Source organism: Blennius ocellaris, assembly GCF_963422515.1.
Source record: "Blennius ocellaris genome assembly, chromosome: 7".
In the NCBI taxonomy this organism is placed as follows: Eukaryota; Metazoa; Chordata; class Actinopteri; order Blenniiformes; family Blenniidae; genus Blennius; species Blennius ocellaris.
Window position 1 is genome coordinate 27,716,901 of NC_137656.1, and position 22,020 is coordinate 27,738,920.

The 22,020-nt window shown below is 46.8% G+C and overlaps 1 protein-coding gene across 4 annotated transcripts in view; it reads right to left on the reverse strand.

The window, feature by feature from the left end:
* Nucleotides 1-3,610: 3,610 nt before the first annotated feature.
* The window catches only part of ddr2l (discoidin domain receptor family, member 2, like), a 104,871-nt gene continuing 86,461 nt past the window's right edge, over nucleotides 3,611-22,020 (reverse strand). For 3 of the 4 annotated variants that reach the window (XM_080499062.1, XM_080499061.1, XM_080499060.1), the window contains exons 14-20: nucleotides 20,768-20,842; nucleotides 13,749-13,993; nucleotides 13,530-13,657; nucleotides 12,196-12,393; nucleotides 11,838-12,072; nucleotides 10,686-10,835; nucleotides 3,611-6,958 (exon numbers count right to left, since the gene is read on the reverse strand). In XM_080499062.1, coding sequence (XP_080355188.1) covers nucleotides 6,824-6,958; nucleotides 10,686-10,835; nucleotides 11,838-12,072; nucleotides 12,196-12,393; nucleotides 13,530-13,657; nucleotides 13,749-13,993; nucleotides 20,768-20,842 — 1,166 coding nt within the window. In that variant the 3' untranslated portion in view covers nucleotides 3,611-6,823. The remainder of the gene's footprint in view (nucleotides 6,959-10,685; nucleotides 10,836-11,837; nucleotides 12,073-12,195; nucleotides 12,394-13,529; nucleotides 13,658-13,748; nucleotides 13,994-20,767; nucleotides 20,843-22,020) is intronic. The other variant, XM_080499063.1, reaches the window with a different exon arrangement.

The window sequence follows — 22,020 nt, forward strand, 5'->3', positions numbered from 1 at the left end:
CCCTATCTCTAAGGGTGACTGAGCTCCTCCCCTATCTCTAAGAGTGACTGAGCTCCTCACCCTATCTCTAAGAGTGACTGAGCTCCTCCCCCTATCTCTAAAGGTGACTGAGCTCCTCACCCTATCTCTAAAGGTGACTGAGCTCCTCACCCTATCTCTAAGGGTGACTGAGCTCCTCACCCTATCTATAAGGGTGACTGAGCTCCTCACCCTATCTCTAAAGGTGACTGAGCTCCTCACCCTATCTCTCAGGGTGACTGAGCTCCTCACCCTATCTCTAAGGGTGACTGAGCTCCTCACCCTGTCTCTAAGAGTGACTGAGCTCCTCACCCTATCTCTAAGAGTGACTGAGCTCCTCCCCCTATCTCTAAGGGTGACTGAGCTCCTCACGCTATCTCTAAGGGTGACTGAGCTCCTCACCCTATCTCTAAAGGTGACTGAGCTCCTCACCCTATCTCTAAGGGTGACTGAGCTCCTCACCCTATCTCTAAAGGTGACTGAGCTCCTCCCCCTATCTCTCAGGGTGACTGAGCTCCTCACCCTGTCTCTAAGGGTGACTGAGCTCCTCACCCTGTCTCTAAGGGTGACTGAGCTCCTCACCCTATCTCTAAGGGTGACTGAGCTCCTCACCCTGTCTCTAAAGGTGACTGAGCTCCTCCCCCTATCTCTCAGGGTGACTGAGCTCCTCACCCTGTCTCTAAGGGTGACTGAGCTCCTCACCCTGTCTCTAAGGGTGACTGAGCTCCTCACCCTATCTCTAAGGGTGACTGAGCTCCTCACCCTATCTCTAAGAGTGACTGAGCTCCTCACCCTATCTATAAGGGTGACTGAGCTCCTCACCCTATCTCTAAGGGTGACTGAGCTCCTCACCCTATCTCTCAGGGTGACTGAGCTCCTCACCCTATCTCTAAAGGTGACTGAGCTCCTCACCCTATCTCTCAGGGTGACTGAGCTCCTCACCCTGTCTCTAAGGGTGACTGAGCTCCTCACCCTATCTCTCAGGGTGACTGAGCTCCTCACCCTATCTCTAAGAGTGACTGAGCTCCTCACCCTGTCTCTCAGGGTGACTGAGCTCCTCACCCTGTCTCTCAGGGTGACTGAGCTCCTCACCCTATCTCTCAGGGTGACTGAGCTCCTCACCCTGTCTCTAAGGGTGACTGAGCTCCTCACCCTATCTCTCAGGGTGACTGAGCTCCTCCCCCTATCTCTAAGAGTGACTGAGCTCCTCACCCAATCTCTAAGGGTGGCTGAGCTCCTCACCCTATCTCTAAGGGTGACTGAGCTCCTCACCCTATCTCTAAGAGTGACTGAGCTCCTCACCCTATCTCTAAGAGTGACTGAGCTCCTCCCCCTATCTCTAAAGGTGACTGAGCTCCTCCCCCTATCTCTAAAGGTGACTGAGCTCCTCACCCTATCTCTAAAGGTGACTGAGCTCCTCATCCTATCTCTAAAGGTGACTGAGCTCCTCCCCCTATCTCTAAGGGTGACTGAGCTCCTCCCCTATCTCTAAGAGTGACTGAGCTCCTCACCCTATCTAAGAGTGACTGAGCTCCTCCCCCTATCTCTAAAGGTGACTGAGCTCCTCACCCTATCTCTAAAGGTGACTGAGCTCCTCACCCTATCTCTAAGGGTGACTGAGCTCCTCACCCTATCTATAAGGGTGACTGAGCTCCTCACCCTATCTCTAAAGGTGACTGAGCTCCTCACCCTATCTCTCAGGGTGACTGAGCTCCTCACCCTATCTCTAAGGGTGACTGAGCTCCTCACCCTGTCTCTAAGGGTGACTGAGCTCCTCACCCTATCTCTAAGAGTGACTGAGCTCCTCCCCCTATCTCTAAGGGTGACTGAGCTCCTCACCCTATCTCTCAGGGTGACTGAGCTCCTCACCCTGTCTCTAAGGGTGACTGAGCTCCTCACCCTGTCTCTAAGGGTGACTGAGCTCCTCACCCTATCTCTAAGGGTGACTGAGCTCCTCACCCTGTCTCTAAGGGTGACTGAGCTCCTCCCCTATCTCTAAGGGTGACTGAGCTCCTCACCCCATCTCTAAGAGTGACTGAGCTCCTCACCCTATCTCTAAAGGTGACTGAGCTCCTCCCCCTATCTCTAAGGGTGACTGAGCTCCTCACCCTATCTCTAAGAGTGACTGAGCTCCTCACCCTATCTCTCAGGGTGACTGAGCTCCTCACCCTATCTCTAAGGGTGACTGAGCTCCTCACCCTGTCTCTAAGAGTGACTGAGCTCCTCACCCTATCTCTAAGGGTGACTGAGCTCCTCACCCTATCTCTAAGGGTGACTGAGCTCCTCACCCTATCTCTAAGGGTGACTGAGCTCCTCACCCTGTCTCTAAGGGTGACTGAGCTCCTCACCCTATCTCTAAGAGTGACTGAGCTCCTCACCTATCTCTAAGAGTGACTGAGCTCCTCACCCTATCTCTCAGGGTGACTGAGCTCCTCCCCCTATCTCTAAGGGTGACTGAGCTCCTCACCCTATCTCTCAGGGTGACTGAGCTCCTCACCCTATCTCTAAGGGTGACTGAGCTCCTCCCGCTATCTCTAAGAGTGACTGAGCTCCTCACCCTATCTCTCAGGGTGACTGAGCTCCTCACCCTATCTCTAAGAGTGACTGAGCTCCTCACCCTATCTCGAAGAGTGACTGAGCTCCTCACCCTATCTCTAAGGGTGGCTGAGCTCCTCACCCTGTCTCTAAGGGTGACTGAACTCCTCACCCTATCTCTAAGGGTGACTGAACTCCTCACCCTGTCTCTAAGGGTGACTGAGCTCCTCACCCTATCTCTAAGGGTGACTGAGCTCCTCACCCTATCTCTAAGGGTGACTGAGCTCCTCACCCTATCTCTAAGGGTGCACCCAGCCACCCCACTCTATTGTAATCCTGCTCAGTAATTCCAGTTGTTATCCAATATACCTGTGACGAGATTACACATTTGTTATGTACTGTAGCGGATTACAGTTACCTTTTTTTGTATTGGCATTACGTAACGCCGTTACATGTAATGCGCTGGCACGTATGATCGACAGCCTCGCCCCTTCACTTGTGTGACTCACAGGCAGTCGTGGAGAGAATTCCTCCTATAAATAGCTGGATTTATTCAAGTTTCTGGGCAAAAGTTACACGTTACAAGATTAAAATGAGGCTGAATGAAATTCTGATTCTGCAGTTAAGGGGAAAGTTAAAGGTAAAATAACAAGACGTGGAGTGACTGTCTATATTCTGTGCTATATATTGGAGTAAAAATATTTTAGACATTTTAAGTAACACAGTGACATTGCCCAACACATTTAATGCATATAACTCTTATTACTTTGGTGAAAATGCTTAAGGGGAGTATATCACAGATTGTTTTTTCATATCTGGACCACTTTGGACCAGGTCCTGGTTGAAAACCATTACAGCCAGACTTGTCAGGTCTGGACCAGATCATACTGCAGAGCCAAAACATTCATACAAACATATTTCAGGTTTGTGTGGTATTTGCAATTACAGCATCCACAACAATACAAGAAGACCGCAATGTGTTTCAATCCCTAAGACGAAACAGAAAAAGAATCAGCAGCCGACTGGAACATGAAGAAAAACTCCAGAAACCCTGACGTTGTATAACTTTGACAGTTTATTTGAAGAAAAACACAGAGACATGAGAGTACAGAGTGAAGGTGTGCTGGGATGACAGTCCTCAGCTCCCAATATATTAATATAACAGCTACTAAAGTGTGAAGCAGTACAGGAGAGGGAATACATCCAGACGTCTGGAAGCCTGTTTGAAATAAAGAGAGGAGAAAAACAAGCCCACAGCTTCCCATCAGGGCTGCATGACACCTGCTCAACACGCAGGACTACTGCCACCATTCTCACCACAAACCAACACTTCATCAATGATAGTGACGTTTTTCATGCTGTAGGATTTGTGCTTGATAATTACAGTGTTCTCTCTTCCTGGACAGTTTGCTTGATGTTTGTTTCCTCCAGATTTTGCACTTCTGACTCGCGAGTGGCCGTCACCAGGTTGAAACACTGAAGTGCAGTAAGACGCAGTGCGTCTGACGGGCTCGTTTTGTTTGAAGTGAAAGTATTTTACTACGTGTACTGTATATTGTGTAAATGTCTCGGCACATTGGGAGTTCTGTTGTTGACTTTTCTATTTCACAATTTTTGTGACCTTATCAGTAATAATCTTTCATATTTAAAAATGTAATTTTGAATGCATCCAAACACTATTTATTGTAGATTAAGACCATTTTTTTGTAACAAAATGCAAGGAATAAGGCCATAAGTATATGGTGCAGCCCTATTTCCTACCAGTAGAAATATTCACAAACAGCTAACACAATGTCTGATAATCAATTATTCATAATTATCACTCCTAATCTGCATTCACACACTGAGATATTATATAGATACTGTACACTATCCAAGGAGAAGAGAACCAACACACTAGATATACAGGCTCACTGCAGCAAAGGACTGTGGGAGATTGAGTTTAGTGGTTTCCATCTGTCCTTCTTTTATTGTCCTAATTTCACCCCTTTAGTCCCAAAGAGCTGAAAGGAATGTTGAAAAGACTCGTCCACCCTGGGACACACTCTGAGACATCCACTGACTCTGAAACCGGCACAAGTCGAAGACAGTGCAAATAACAGGACGAGAAGTGAAAACCTCGATCGACATCTTTGGTCGCTCTGTTAAAACCTGTGATGTCAGACCACACAGTGCCAGTACCCCCTGGGGTTAAACATGCCAAACTCTAGATCAATAACAACAATTCCCAATGGTGCAGGAGTGCTTCATCATTGTCGCAGAATAAGAGGAGATGCAACAAAGGTGCTTAGATGTAAGGATATATTCCAGCTGCAGGAACCAGCTGAAACACCTGATCAAGTGATTATCCTCTGGCTTCCTCACTACTCAAATTCGCAAACATTTCAGGAAAGAGAAAAATTTGCTCAAGCAAACGTTTGACCAGCATCTTAAAAATTGCGCTGGGCAAACTTTACTCTGGAGTTCAGGAAGACTTCACATTAAAAAAACGTGTGTGGATGTGTGACTGACCACTGTTTAAGAAAATGAGCAATAAAACCACACCAGGCTGTGATGACTGAGCAGACTGCCAAGCAACCATTATTACACATCAACACTCCTTTCACAAGAAAAGCTTTCAGGTCAAGCTGCAGTAACAGTTTCACGTTTACACGGTAAAGCTTTGAAAACGACATCCGTTTCCAAATGGCGGAAACACTGATGATGATGATGATGCCAGGCCACCAGTTGGTGCTGTTGGTTGGTTGGTTTTGTAATGAAACAACACACACATCCAGCAGAGATCCATGAGCGCTAAACACTGGGAGAACATTCTAGTGGACAGACCACCAAGCTGGATTGTTGTCATGGTGACTGTCAAAATAAAACCACCAAGCTGGATTGTTATTATGGTGACTGTCAAAATAAAAGTACCAAGAACAGGAGACTACAGACTGGAATTCATGACACTACGGAGGAAGCTTTGTTCTGACCGGCTCTTCTGAGCATGTGCAGAACTACCAATCACTACCACTACTACCAGTAGACTGTCCTGTAGCAGCGTTCAGAAAAGTTGTTTCCCCCCATTGCCATGGAGATAGAATTCAAGTATTTTTTGTAAAGTTCCACCTTGGGAACCATTTTCAAAACTTGCATTCTCAGTGGCTCCGAGCATCGTTGTCATGTTTGCCATTTTGACAGCAGTCAGGTGACAAACGGACAAAAAAATTTTCTTTTATTTATTCGTCACACTTCAGTCAATCTGCAAAATCGAGGCACCTAATGAATCTAAAATATTAAAATGTATACTGACACTTGATTCTACAGACTGGTGGTGGTGGTTGGGGGTGCTTCTATTGGGGGAGCTGCTGCTGGGGGAGGGGCATCTGCTGAGGGAGCTGCTTCTGGGGGGGTAGGGGGGGTGCTTCTGCTGGGGGGGGGGGGCTGGCGGCGCTTCTGCTGGGGGAGCTGCTGGGGGCTCAGGGTCCTGCTCAGGGACCCACAGTGCATGTTTTTGGGACTGTCTCCACACTGGGAGAACATGAAAACTCCACAGAAAAAGCACTTTGAAGTCTTTGATGTTTTGGTTTCTATCAGATTCAAGTTCTTTTTTCTAATTCCTCTGCTGCTACTGAACGGCCGACCCTCAGTCTGTAGAGTCTGTAGACTGTAACGTTTACCTCAGACAAACTATCACACACTCAGAGCCAAAACACACACGCAAAAGCAAAATCACATAAAACAGGAAAACAATATAAAAAGCTACGACGAAACTCCTAGACTATAATTTGACCCTAGGCCGAGCTCCAGTGTGGGTTAATATATGAAGAGGAGGAACTGGGAAACAGGGACACAGTGCTTTATAACCAGAATGAAAAATCCATAGGGACAAGAGAAATGAAAGACCAAGTTTTTGACAACACAAAAAGCCAACATGAATCAAATAATTACATTTAAGGCAACATTGGGCACAAAGATGGTCCAAAAAGACATTTTGGTCAATGAAGAGACGGCTGGGACCAGTTATCTTTCAAAAGTTTGGACATTTCCATCAATGACTGAATGAAACGTGATTTGGTAGAAAAATGTCTCGTCTGAGTGGCTTTTTCTCCCTGCATCCCTACACAGTCTCTCAGAGTGCAACCTTGATTGTACCACAGCTTCACCAGCCTCCCCATTCCACCCAACAGCCGCTCGCCGGAATTCCAGTCCACGGCGTCAGTCTGCCACCTTCCTGGAGTCCCGCCATTGACCAGGATCCCCGCTGCTACATGGCCTCGATCCCCGCTGCTCACTGGGTGACGTGGGGTCGCAGGGCTTGGTAAAGTCCCTCGAAGCTGGGCCGGTCAGGGATGTCGCGACTCCAGCAACACATCATCAGCTCGAAGAGAGACGGTGGACAGAGTGGGGGTGCATACAGGAAGATCTGGACGGGACAATTTAGACTTCTGTTAGAATCTTCAGAAACCTTCAGGCAGTTGCAGTTGTTGGGATTTAAGATCGGTTATAAGTGTTAAATTACTGCAAGTAAAATGTTTTATTATTAATGAGAGTGAACTGTCATTTACTCATTAACAACTCCTAAAGTAATTGAGTAATTACATAAAGTGAATAAATTATCAAAAATAATTTATTAATGAAAAATTATTAATTTGAACAAATTGATTCATTAATAATAAAATGGGGCACCACCAGAGAATCAGGAAATAGCTAATACCAACATATCAGTCTTGTTTGTAAAGGTTTATTTAAGTTAGTTAATATTTCAGTGTAAAATATAATACTTTTAAATAAAAGGGAATGTGTGAGATCCGAGCACAGACTGTTACAAGCCAGTGAATTGTCAACAATAAATGCACAATAATCACCAGGAATAGATCAATTCAGCTAACAAGCGTTTATTAACAAAAATGTATTGATTCATACATTCATACATTTCAATAATTCAGAAATCCTCTCATAAATCAACACATCTAAGGATCAAATTTTATCTAACATGGAGATCAAGGCTGCGTCTCCTTTCTCCCCCTTAGCCCTTCATCTTACCCCTTGTTTCGTGGAGACGCTGTTTATAACATTTTATTATTACACTGTATAGTTCCAAAGTCTTCTAATATGGTGTTTTGAAAACAGGGACCCCCGAGCAAACAAGGAAGCTCCTCCGCTTTCGCATAGTGAATGAGGAAATATTTCTGAAGTCCAAATACAGCGCAAAAACTGAAGTAATCCATGTCTCCGCCTATTTCTTCACCTTGACGTGGAAAGGCAGAAAACAAAACAAAGCAGCCAAGCTGCTGCAACACGTTGAATTTGGGACGGCAGGACGATGCTCCTGCTGGAAAATCAACAAACATCCGTGGCTCAGCTCTGCTGATATAACGGCGCCGTATTATGATGTCATAACTGTGAGACGGAGTGAGAAGGGTGGGGGGGGGAGGGGGGGGGGGAGCAGAGGGAGACGGGTGTCCCAAATCTAAGGGCTGAAACTTATCTCTTTGCCTTTGCCCTCGTTTTGGAGGTGAAGGCAGAGGCGGAGGCGGAGGGCTAAGGGGTAGGCGGAGGGGTACAAAAGAGAATTGAGATTGGGCCCTAATCTACTAAACAGCAAACACTCCGAACAGTATGCGTGTGTATGGGTGTAATAACCTTGGATTATTGGAACCTGAGGGAAAACTCCAGGAGGCTCGTGATTCATGTGGACGGACCGACGCTCTGACGCAAATTGCTTGGAAACAGAAGAGGGGATCGGTGTACCGGAGTCTCACAAGCACAAAATAAAACACGTTATTGTACCTTTCCTGCCCTGATACTCAGCCTCTTATTTGGGTGGACCGGGGTGAAAAGTGCTTCCGTGGCCAGGACGATCCCTCGATTTGCAGCCATGGGCATGTCTCTGGCGTCCCAGAGAAAGACCACCTGAGTTATGTTTTTTGGCGTGCAACACGGAGAGGTCCACAAACAATCCTGAGGGATCCGGAGGTTCTTGTGGGCAGTGAAGAAGCGAGGTTCAGTTTGGCAGGTGAGGCTGGATTGCTGCAGCTCCGTGGATCCAGTTGGAGAAAGACAAAGAAAAAAAAAGTACGTTTCCACGGCTTTTCCACTTGGCCGGCAAGTTTCGGGCTCGGTCCTGGTGGGTTAACATGTGGCTCCTTGTGCCTCCTTACAAGGTAATACCTCTTCATCGACGTAGATCCGTCTTGGGGGGACGTTGTGTTCCGGTGTCCTGCTGCTTTGGCCAGTGTCGAGACAAATCCCTTTGGAGGAGGCTCCGATGTGTCCCGGCGTCCAGCTCCTTGTGGTGGACAGACTTGGTGGATCCCCCGGCTGGTGGAGTGCAGTGGTGCAGCTTATGGGAGGGGCTGCGGGGGCCCCTGGTAGGGGGTCACGTGACCAATGGTGATTCTAACCATGCGGTCACCAGATGTTTCTTTGTTCTCAAAGAAAACGTGGTTCCCCTCACTGTTTGTCAGGAGGGAGTGGGTGTCCTGGTTCGTGACACTGATTGAGCTTGGATTCTTAATTGCCCAATGCTGACGATCCATGGATGGATAGATGATAGATGGATGGATGGATGATAGATAGATGGATGGATGAATAGGACTGTTGTTGGGCCTGGCACCCCATGGCACCCGCCTTGTAAGCTCTGAGGTGAACCCCGCTCTGATTGGCTCAGGCTGGCGTGAACACCGCAGGATGCCAGGAACACGACATGCAGGTATAAAAGTCCAGCCCAGGAAGGAACACACCCTCTCCAAGACAGACTCATGTCGAGAAAGACGCAGGACTTCGTATGGGGGATACAAAGAGTCGACTGGGTTTTGGAACATTTGTAACTAGCTGGACGAGTGAAAAAGCCAAAGATGACTTTTCTTTTTCCTTTCCTTTTTTTCCCCAACGGGACCAGCATTGCTGCAGACGCATCTCCTCTCCTCCAGCTGAGGTCTGGTTCAGGATGCTGATCCAGACCAGTAACAACGGACAAGTTACCGCAGGTTCCCAAACTGCACCGCCCCACAAATGGTTCTGAACCATGCTACGCCACGTGAGCGCTTTGTCTGGCCAGCATTGTTAGATTAGTCTAAAGCTAACAATGTGTTTTAATGTGCTACTGACAAGGTCACAGCCCTGCATGGAGCTGCAGCATCTTTTTGTGTATGCGTACCATCGCGAGTGCAAAACTCCCATCTCTCCACCTCAGACACCAGAGATCCGGTTTAGCTTCCTGAAGCTAACTTCAATCTCGGTGTGGAGAACCGGATTTCGGAACCGAACCTCACCAGGATGGTCCCTCCCTCTCTCTCTTTCTTCTCCCACTCTTTCACTAACATCGTCACTCGCGTTATCTGATCAGATAAGATCACACACAATTAGCCACATTTAGCAACCGAACCGCTAACTTGTGCCGCCGGAATACCTCACCAGAGTTTGACTGCATGTTCCAACATCCAGTTTAACTCCGGCGTTACAGAAATAATTCTGCTTCAGTAAGACCGCTTGCTCTGAGTGTCCCCTACGCACGCAAGTCAACGGACGTCTTGCTTATCTGGTCGTTAAGCAACTGGCATCCCCAGAAAGACCGAGTCAGACACCCCCAGTGGTCGTCACGGTCACCACACTGAACCTGCCTCGCTCTGGCGTCTGTTTGAGGTCACTCCATCCACTCACACTGATCCTCCAAGGTCTGCCATCCATTGTTTGTACATAGTTATTGTTTAGTAGATTAGATCTCTGTATTAGATGATGTTTAATACTTAAATATGTTGATTTATAAAATGATTTTTTTATTATTTATGGATTAATACATTTTTGTTAATAAACATCCGTTAGCTGAATTGATCGATTCCTGGTCAACCTTTTCCAAACAAGACTGATATTTTGGTATTAGCTATTTCCAGTTTATCTGGTGGTGCCCCATTTTATTATTAATGAATAAATAACAAATTATTTTCAATAATTAATTAACTTTTAAGTAATTACTCAATTACTTTAGGAGTTGTTAATGAGTAAATTGCAGTTTACTTCCATTAACGATTTAAATGTTTCATAAATTACTTCCAGTGATGTATTACTTTCAGTAATCTATTACTTACAGTAATTTAATGCTAATAACCAACCATAAACCCCAACAATGTCATGTGTTTGGCCTATCCCACCTGTCTGCCCTGGTTCCTGAAGAACTCGCCAGTGTTCTCTATGACTTGCTCATCAGACAGCAGGCTGTAGGGCTGCTCCTTGCACAGAGTGAAGACTTCCCACAGGGTGACTCCAAAAGCCCATACATCACTTGCTGTGGTGAACTTACCCTGCGAATGAAAAGTCAAGGTTATATCGCCATAACTAGGTTAGTTTGGCATTCGTGGGATGTTACCGTCAAACCCTGGAGATGAGTGCAAGAGGTCTGCAATCTTCACAGCCACAAAAGGTCTGTTTACCCACTTCAGTGTCACATTTATCACCTCAAACAGTTTAAAACGACAGTCTTCTATTTAACAACGAAAATTCTGGGAGCAACTGCAAGGAGCTGAAGAGTCAGATGTACCACTACACCTGTGGTTTCCAGCCCCCGGGAATTTGTTTGCACCTTTTACATTTTCAGCAAATCATATAACATTTGACAAATGAAGGCAACTAAATCACTTTTGTGTGACAAAAGAATAGTAACCAAAGTATGAAGAGTACAGTGCTACCGCGATAATCCTGACAAGTGTTGGGCAGACACACTTTGTCATGTCTGATAACAATAATGGCAACACAGTGTGTTGTAAATCAAACTTGTGTGTAAATACTACATGTTTAGCATGTTCAACAGTGTATTATTGAAACTTAGTTTATGCAGGGGTAACAATAAAGCATTCCTTATATGTATAGCTAATATATATGAGGTCCCCAACCACCAGGCCATGGACCGGCACTGGTCCATGAATCATTTGGTACCAGCCTGAAATTAAGTTTTATGTGAAAAATGTACATTTAAATTTATGTTAGTCTGCATTCAGTGTTATTTTGAAAAACGCTTCACTTCCGTCAGCACTTCTTTCCTGTGCTTGGTTTTGTTTAATGCATCGTTAAGCCTTGGTTAAGGCATACGCCGTCCATGGGAAAATTAAGTTGCTTAAAACTGGTCCGTGGTGCAAAACATGTTGGAGAGCACTGCACTACAACACCTCTCAACTAAAATCCAGGACAACGTCTAACCACCTGAACGGTTATCACGTGATGCACAGCACAGATCCGGTCACCTGGTAGCGGATAATGAAGTCACCAGGTGACCGGTCTTTGCACAGGTCTGTTATCCACCACCTCACCAGTAAAATGCTCTCCCAGGCCATCCAGCGTATCGGGAGCACCGCCCGGCCTTGGATACGATAATAGTCGCTGCTGTACAGGTTCCGGCTCATGCCAAAGTCAGCGATCTTGATGGTGAGGCGTCGGTCCAGCAGGCAGTTCCTGGTAGCCAGGTCACGGTGCACAAAGTTAAGGGACGCCAGGTACCTCATCCCTGATGAGATCTGCACCGACATGTGGAGGAGATCGGACAAACTGGAAGAGGAGGAGGAGAAGGAGGAGGAGGGTACAGAAGATGAGTCAGTTTCCTCATATTCCTGAGAGGAAAGGATGGTCCCCTCATTTCCATCAAATTGAACATGAACTATGTGGACTGACCTAACTGAAGGGATGTTGTTGGCGTGTGTCAGCGTGCTCTCCATCTCCCGCTGGGACAGGAACATGTTGAGGTCTCCATTCTCCATGTACTCGGTCACCATGCACAAGGGGTCAGAGGTCACGCACACACACAGCAGACGGATGATGTTGGGATCGTTCAGACGCGACATAATCTTTATCTCTTTCAGAAAGTCATTCCTGTTTGATGGAGAGATTGTAGGAATCAGGTTAAATTCCTGTACAAGAAAGGTTCAAGAGTGTCTGAGAGCAACACCAGATTCTGTTAATTAACATAAGACCTTATTGCCTCGTGCCACTGAGAGACCGCACTTGATGCTATGTTTGGGTTTAGCTTTTAAGCTTGGGTCTCATCCACACCACAACATTTTCAAGTGAAAACTGGAAACTTCTGTTGCATTGCTGGGGTCCGTTTACATGACAACAGTGTTCAGAGCCACTGAAGACGCAACCTTCCTGAAATGCTGCTACTATCGTAGTATATCGTTCTGCCCAGACTCGAGACCGAGTCACTCTAAACAATGAATGCAGCGTATGCTGTTCATTCTTGAATTCATTCAATCAATCAATCAATCAACCAATCAATCAACAAATCAATCAATATCTTAGGTCCATATAAAATACACATAAAACACATAAAAAACAGCGAACAGTGTACACTAAATAACAGCAAATGCAGACAACAATAAAATAGAATATTGAAACCCATGTAAATACTCCCTCGTGTGCCTCCAAAGTCCAGATGTGTACCTGCTTTGCTTTAGTCTGATTAAAACCGTTGCCATTCCATACATATGCTAAAGTTACGTGCCACCATGTTAGCATATGACTTGCAATATTGTTTTTAGACGTCCTCATCATCACAAAGCTCATTCCTGATTATATGAGCAAGGAATTCACTGTATCCACAATATTAAGCACACTTCCAAATTGTAGAAAACAGGAAACCCTATGTTGCGGTGTTCCTTTGTGGTGTTAAACTTAATGTCAAATTACTCCCAATATTCCGATTTTATTCCAAGAAATAAACAGCACTTCTCTAACAAGAGTACATTTACTACACCATCATCCGCATACAAGGAGAAACGCTTTATTTGTTACTTACAGATACTGAGTGGACCAAAATGATGTTGAAAGACAGTTTAAAGGAGCTTTACTGTTCTCTGTGTGCATACATACTGTAGTTAGGTTTATTACGTTTGAAGAGCACACAATAGCGGTCAACATGAAAATGACATTGTTTCAGCAATTTTCGTGTAAATGGACATTGTTTTCAAAATGCTGCTGTTTAAATGCAAAACAGATGCAGATTGTACCTGGCTTGGCTGGTAGCATCAGGCCTCAGCTGTTTAACAGCCACAAGAACTGAGGAGCCGTCTCTGTCAGGGAGGGGGGAGCCTTCTCCCAGGAATTCTGGAAGACCCTCAGCTTCACATAAATGAACCTGCCAAAGAAAAATAATAAGTAGAATTTCTTTCCCAAAGGTTTTGCTGAGTGCAACATTGATTCACTGATCCCAACACCTCCTTGCTCACCTCTCCAAACTGCCCCTCTCCCAACTTCTCCCTGAATATCAGCTGCTGCCGAGGGAACTCTGCGGCTGAAATGTCCTTCCTGGTTAGAGAGTCCACGGTCAGGGCGGGGACGGCATACATGTTGCTGCCAGTGACGCCTTGTAAGCGCACAATGTCTGTCTCGGCGTAGTGTGGCGCATTGCTGTGAAAGCACTGGTGCGGGGTGCACTGGGTGACGTCTGGCTCAGCATAGCCTCCTCCACATGCTGGAGGGGAGAACAGAGATCAGTGTTTTCATTCATATTTACATTAGGAGAAAGAATTACTAGTAATTACAAGTCTGAATTGCTGTATACAGTACTGAACAGCAGCTTCTGAGGCATACTGTACATGGTGAAAAGTCACTTCGATATGAATGTCGTCAACTTGTCTGTTCAATTCAAAAGACCAGAACATGCAATGTCACAATAAAAGTTACATATGCAACTATGGCTCTATGAATCCTGGATGAGCGCCAGAGGCATTGCTTTAAACACTGGATTTTCCATTTCACGCATGCACACGTTGAGTAATTACATGAAGTCACCTGTGACTCCTGGATGACCCGGAGAGTCTATATCTACCGGCGTCATGAGGTGATCTGTTCCAATCAAAATATTCTCACTAAGACACGAGGATCCTGAGTGACAGGATGCGCTGGCAGTCATCCAGGATTCATAGAACCGTAGTTACCTATGTAACTTTTGTTCTATTTCATCCTTCCAGACCGCCAGAGGCGATAGCTTTAAGCACTGGATGACTTGTACTAGAAAGATCCGAAAGAATCCTCACCTACTCAATGCCTGAAGTTGTGGACAGTCGAGACATTGCCACAGGCTGGGCACCTGTCACATTCACCCTACAGAAACATCCAAAGGTGCAGGATGAGGACTGCAGCACAGACTTCCTGCATTGGAATGCCCCTGAAGGCGGCCCATGATGCAGCCATGCCTCTAATAGAATGGCACTTTATGCCCTGAGGCACCAGGATGCTCAGTGCATAATAGACATACTGGATGACCTACACTACCCAGTGAGAAAGACTCTGTTGAGAAAGCAGGTCCCTCTTCTACAGCCTCCATGGCAGACGAGAAGGCTGTCTGTTGTTCTCAGGCTAGCCGTCACTTCCACATATGCCTTCAGCGTCTGCATGGGGCACAACATGATGAGGGGGAAACCGCTCGGGCAAAAATGAAGGATTTGGCCTGAGACTCACCCCAAAAAACTCACCTTCCAGCGCAGACCTGCCAATCACAGGACGCAACAATTGGGTCCATAACTATACCACAAGAACACCTTCAGGTGACCCGGACTCGGGTGCCATATTCATCTGATAACCTGAGACAGGAGGTCCCTCCTCTCTGGAAGACACCACGGTGTTCCCTGCAGGAGTTTGAGCAACAGCAGGACCCATGGCCTTCCTGGCCAGCATGAGGCACCAGAAGCAGGCAGTGACCACCCTGCTGGACCCTGTGAAGCGTTGCTGGTATGAGGGGGAGTGGAGGGAATGCATAAAGTAGGCTGTCTGGCCAGGTATGCTCCAAGGCATCCTGCCCTAGGGGGCTGGTCTCTTCCATCAGAGAGAACCAGAGAGGTCATTGCCTCTAGGCGCAGTTCCACCACACTTTTTGCCGTGGAGCGTCGCGGGACAGGTTTTCACGCGGTCCAACTCCAAAGTTGTGGATGGTACAGAAAGAATCCGTGACCGCTGGGTACAACTTTCGGCTATTCATCCGCCGATGTACCCAGCACGGTAGAATGGGTCTGTGAGGAGGAGTGATGATGCAACTGTCTGCTGATTGGTCGTGACGATCGTCACTCTCGACTTGCCCGCAATATTTAATTATTTCATCAGCCATAAACCCTCCGTTGTTGTTTACATGCGCCACTTTGTGCTCACTGGTTGATTTGTTAACTGGATTTATTGAATCATCGGCACGCGACACAACACCCGGTCTTTTAACAAGGTCGTTAAAAGACCGTGATGTTATGTCGCTCCTCTCAGGAACAGGAGGCGGAGCTTCAACAGGAGCTGGACGCTGCTGTTCACAATGAGAAAGTTTAACCTGAGTCAAAGAGAACAACTGACGGCTGCCGGCCACTTCCGTGATCTTTGCTGGATGTCCCCGACTCTTTCACAACTCCGCGTACATTTTTATTATACTTTCTGTTGTGGGACCACACAACAGAGTTGGTCCTGGGTGCGCTTTGCTGTACCATAACCTCCCGCTCTTCTGAGGCAAAGAGGTCCACTGCTGCACTGCCAAACATGGCCCATATCATAGTCACCACCCCTGGATGAAGTCTCCACTCCCTGGACGGAGGCTTCTGACAGGAGAGGAGATCCGCAGAAGTTTTTCTGAGACCAGGAACATGCATTGCCCGGAGGCTCAGGAAGAACCCCACGGCCCCTGAGCATATGGACGCACTGCTGTACAGCGTTGCCGATTACCTGGCACCCTGACATGCAGGCCCCTGAACTGCACAGAAAGGGAAAACGGTCAGCCGTGGGGGACATTCCCCTACTGCTGCCAAATGTGCCTGCCTACGAGGGGCAGCGGGTTCCTGGCGCAGACTGGCAAACAGCTGCCTCACCTGGTCAACCTGCACACTACGGTCCAAGGCCCGCAATGCTGCTGGGCCAAATGTCTGGACCGGCACAACCGGGAGAAGACGTAGTGTTCTGCGGCATGACTCGGATAGAGTGGACTGTGACAGACATTTCGGGAGATGTGTTAAAGTTATCTTTCACATCAGCCTGCCCAACTCTCTGGTCATAAATGTGAATGTCTGCAGTCAGACATTGCTGAGGGACTGGGCCACTGGTTCTGCCCTGGAGTCCTGCAAGGTACGTGACAGAGCCATTACCTGGTGTGACAGCGAATTGCCCAGACGTCCCATATGGGCGGCAATGTTATAATTGTGGGTCAACAAATCGTCTGTCAATCTGCACTGAGGCTGAGGGCAGCATGCCCCTGGTCTCACCGCCTCATCTGGTGAAACTATCAGTGCTGCAATGACAGGCTCAACTGGAGCGAGCTGTTCCAAGCCATAGCTGCCACCATCATGCATGGCTGCCAGAGCCCTGCCATTGCTTGTGTAATGGGAGAGAACCCTCGAGTCCGAGATGGGGTTATCCACGAATTCTGGCACCATGGGTTCTTTCTGCAGGCCAAGCAAGATGGCCTTAATCTGCGCAAACTCGGTGGTGAGAGCATCGACCTTGTTAGCCAGAGCGTTGACCTTCCTCGCCTTCTGCGGAGGATCACCTGGTGGCACGCTGAGGACCACAGCAGCGCGCTTAGGACCGCCAGCAGCTCCACCTGAAGAAGGCAGGTCTATCATGCTCTCTGCCTCAGCCAACCTGGAGAGTCGCAGTGCACAAGGCATACAACTGCAGTTGATGCACGGATTATCAGATGCCCCCTCTTTGAGGTGGACAATGCCAAGACACCGTGATCGTCCTCTGCCTGAAAGGGGGCCATGCAGGAGATACACACATGCAGTCCATCCTTCTGCAAATGATTATTATTAATAATTAATAAATACTAACTATATTAATAACATTATTAATAATTATTATATTAACAATGATCTAAAAAAGTATTATATTAAGAACGAAGTGTATATTTGTCCAGTCAAGGAACTGAAGGGACTTTGGCTATGTGTCCGGCAAATGCTCTGATTGGTCGAGCGCAGTGACATCATCACTTCGCCTACTTCATTGGGTCATTTGCAAAGAGCGGGTCATTTGCAATTTCGTTTCATTTCGTCATTTCGTGTTGGAGATACTTTTTCTTCCTTTGCTATGAATTAAACACGTTAAATGAACGCCACCCCACCCCACCCCGAGGCAAGCCAAGGTGCACGCATGACGCCAGCAGCACAAAGACGTATCTCAATTTGATCGACCAAATTTTTTCGACATGACGATTGGGCAAAGGAGAGCCCAGATGTCCCAATGGGACATTAGCGGCCAGATACATGCTGGATTCCTGAGGTTCCTGGAGGTCCCTGTGTTTGGCCATTCTTTCCATGGAGGATGTGGAGGACCTCTACATATTGGGATTCATGATAGCAGGCATGCTGCTGATTGGGGCTGGCGGCTTTCTGATCTATCGCAAAGTTGAGAAGACGTGGGCAGCTGCATTGGGAAGGCGGCCTATCGTCACTGAGGGACTGTGTCGAGCTTTGAAAGCTCAGGCTCATGTGATAAACAAACTCAAGAGTACGCAAGTCACGACTCTTGAACGTTTGCGCGAAATTGGAACCATCTTGGAGAAGTTTAAAAACTCGGCTCGAAAACTAAAAAAAAAAAAATTTGTGGGGGAAGATATGGCTGTGCACTGAGACACCTCCTAGTGGCGGGCTGTAAAACTACCCTTGCCATGTTCTAAGTGCTGTCTCCAGAATATGTTGTAATCTGTCTGCGTTAACGCTTAAATGTGCCTTTGTTTCCCAATCCATCTTTTTTTCCCTACTCTCCTCACCTCTTGTTGTCCTTCTTTCACCCGACTTTCTATGCAATTTTGTTGTACTTGTTACAATGACAATAAAGACGATTCTGATTCAGTCCTCCAACCACCCTCCTCCTCCCAGTTACGTCCGGGTCCGCCTGTGTCGGGTACGGTTGTGGGTGGACTGAAAGGTGTCAGTGCTGCGCATGTCATGCATGTGCAAACTGCACACGCTGTTTTTTTTTTTCAATAAATTGCAGCCACAGAGGCTTCGATGGATGACTCAGGGCTTGACTCAGGGCAGCGAGTGCACCGACCAGGAGTGATCAACTATATGCCCAGTGAATCTGACTGGAGCCACCTCTGACAAAACCACAGCATACACACTGCTCTGTGTGTGAGTGTGAGTGTGAGTGTGAGTGTGAGTGTGAGTGTGAGTGGGAGTGTGAGAGTGAGAGTGAGAGTGAGAGTGAGAGTGAGTGTGAGTGTGAGTGTGAGTGTGAGTGTGAGTGTGAGTGTGAGAGTGAGAGTGAGAGTGAGAGTGAGAGTGAGAGTGTGAGTGTGAGTGTGAGCGTGAGCGTGAGCGTGAGAGTGAGTGTGTGTGAGAGAGAGAGAGAGAGAGAGAGAGAGAGAGAGAGAGAGAGAGAGAGAGAGAGAGAGAGAGAGAGAGAGAGAGAGAGAGAGAGAGAGAGAGAGAAGCCCAGAGGCAAACGCAGTTGTTGTTTTTTTAAAGCTATAGCACACCCGCTCAGCATATAAGCTGCACCAAACCCCTGGCCCGCCGCGGCGTGCCGGAGGCCTGTGTCACCCTACACACTCACACACCAGCGAATCCAGTGGTCAAGGTAACCACAACGGTGCCAACAGAAACCCAAGCAACACAGCAGAGTAGCCATAGCTTCTTAACACAGTGGAGAGACAGCGGTGTGGCCACGTAGCTGCCCAGGCTAAGTTAGCACCCAATCAGAAGGTGATCTCCGCCGATGATAATACCTGTACAGTACTCACCACTTCCGGCAGCCCCCTGATGAACTGGTCCACCTACTGCGGACTGTGGTATCCCAGCCACACTTCAAAAGGGAAACAGCAAGTCGCACCTTCTCGCGGATGAGAATACTCGAGGCGCTAAACTTACGGTTACGAAGCTACAAGTGACAAGCTATGAATCGCAAAACACCGACCTGATATCGCATCTGTAATCACCAGAAGACAGAAGCAACAGATCACCTGATGACACCGGTAGAGAGAGACTCTCTGTGTCATCCAGGGGTCACGGGTGACTTGGTTGGTATTGCTACTCGACCTGCGCGAGACGGAACATCCAGTGCTTAAATTGCCGCCTCTGGCGTACTGGAAGGATGAAATAGAACCACCATTTCACCCACATAATTATATGAGAGCAGTCATTTACAAAAAACAAAACCCAAATAATTCCAGTCATCACCAATAAGATAGAATTGTGGGATTATTTGAGGAACACGAGGAGATGGATTGACCTTCATATCAACTGCACCATACATCAATCAGTATATCAATCTATCTGATATACTGGAATGAGGATTTGCAACTTGTGTCTTGAGAGTCACATGTGTCAACGTGTCTTTGTAGGTGAATTTTAAATAAACACATGTATTTAGCTAAAACAGCTAAACTGACTATAACAGCTTAAAGTTAAAACAACTAAAGTGGCTTCCGGGGTTTATCTGGAGAACTCAGGCCTGGTGGGTCATATAAGTACTAAAAGTTACCTTTTTAATCTTAAATGTGAAAGAAGATTTTTACCTTTAAATATATCAGTCAGCCACTCTTAGTGGTTCAATGACAGGTTTGAGGAACATGACAGAGTTAAAGGCTGACTTTATTTTTGTGTCCAGTATCAGAACTACATGTATGACGTTTGCAGGAAAGAAAAGCAGGTAGAGATCAGTTTAGTATTCGGTGAGTTCTGATTGATTGAAGTTGTTGACACTTCATCGCTCCTGTCAAACCATCACACTGAGCGGCGCGGCGACCGGACTAAGATGGATGCAGCGTCTGTGAACATAACTGCCGTGTTTTCAAACTCTAGTGGTTCACTTGGTGACGTTTGAATCTTGGTCACAGGCCGTTGTTGTGGGAGCTCCTCTCAGGAAAAGACCTAAAGTTCATGCAGAAAGGATTGTCATGTTCAGAAACTCTTCGAACCAAAGCGATGGTTTGACTCAATCAGCGTTAGCCCCGCCCACTGAGTTTGATGGCTGAGTTGGACAGGAAAAAATGTATTCATGAAGGAGCACAACACCGGACCATAATATAATCAACTATATATGTTTTTACATAAAATTAATTATATATTTTAATTCATCTATATATCCAATTTCAACAAATTATTGACACATTGAATTCATTATTTAATGGTGTATTTAATTATTTAATTTTGGCACAATCAGCCCTCCATAAGAGATGTAGTTGATCTTTAAATGTATTCTTTTAATATGCACCTCTGTCTTTTCATGCTGAGTTCTGGTAATCTAAAAATGTCACACAGCACCTTGGCAGTCTTACCACGCAGCCAGCCTGACTTGATGTGACAGGAGGTTAACAGGAGGAGGTCATAGAGAGGGTTGCTGAGGAGCAGAGCTGGAGGAAGAGCAGACATGAAGAGAGGCTGAAAGCCAAAGGAGAGAAACACTCATCAGTTCGGCAGCATGCATTGGAGACCACAAAGACACAGTAGAAAGGAGAACGAAGAGGAAAACAAACAAGTGTGTGATATGATTAACGATACTGCATTCTGTTACAGACGCTCAAAGGAACAGCAGAGGGCAGAATGAAGCAGTTTCTTATGATTCAGTGAGTTTTCTTTCAGAACAACCATCTGGGTGTAAACATGCTAACATGGATGATATGAAGCAGCAACACTACGACTGTGGCTGTTCCACATCCAAAATGTTTGTTTCTTCTGTTGCACAGTGAGAGGGCTTTGTCTTTGTCAAAAACGCAACATGTCTTATTGTGGTCAAGATTGAGATGAATAAACAAACACTTAGGAATGGGACACTGACGCCTGTGTGTTATGTACTTGCAAGTAGCAATCCTCTTTCTCTTTTTGGTTTGTGTCTTAAACAGATGCAGCTGTTTTTCATTTTCTGTCCCTCTGATGTGCACACCCCAGATGGACAGACCTCTCTGAATGGACCACCGAGGATGAGAGCAACCTGTTTTTGTGGCAAAACCTGTGAGAACCTGAGAGGCGTGTGGCTCCACCAGGCCAAAGTGAGCTGCATAAGGGGGAAGCAAGTTGAGCAAGGCTCTGAGGCAGTGGGCAAGGACTGTCTGTGTGGAGACGGAGGAAGAGCAGGACCCAGAGCCACAGCATCCAGAATCTCCAAGCGCCACAATCTGCACCTTGAAAACCACCGGGACGTCACTGGGTCTTAAAGCCTGTCGTATACAATGGGGTGTGGCACTGGTTTGATCTGGGCGTGGACCCTACCTTCCTAGCTACATCACCAGGGGCAATGCATGGTTTGCAAATTGACTGATTTCAGTCAGTTTGCACACTGATGTTGGGATCTCACAAAACCAGAGAAAGTTGGTTCATTTCTAAGGAAAGACCATTTTTATTTGTCATGATACAGTCATGACATATGACGTCTGAATCTCAGGAGTCTGCCTGACCTTCAAATCCAGCAGGGGGCCATGCAGACACTGCAGTTCCATGGAAATCCCCCCCCCCCACCCAACCCCTTTCTGCTCAAAGGACTCTGACTTCCCCCAATGCTCTCAGCCAGTCACCAATTGGTTGAGGCTCCCAG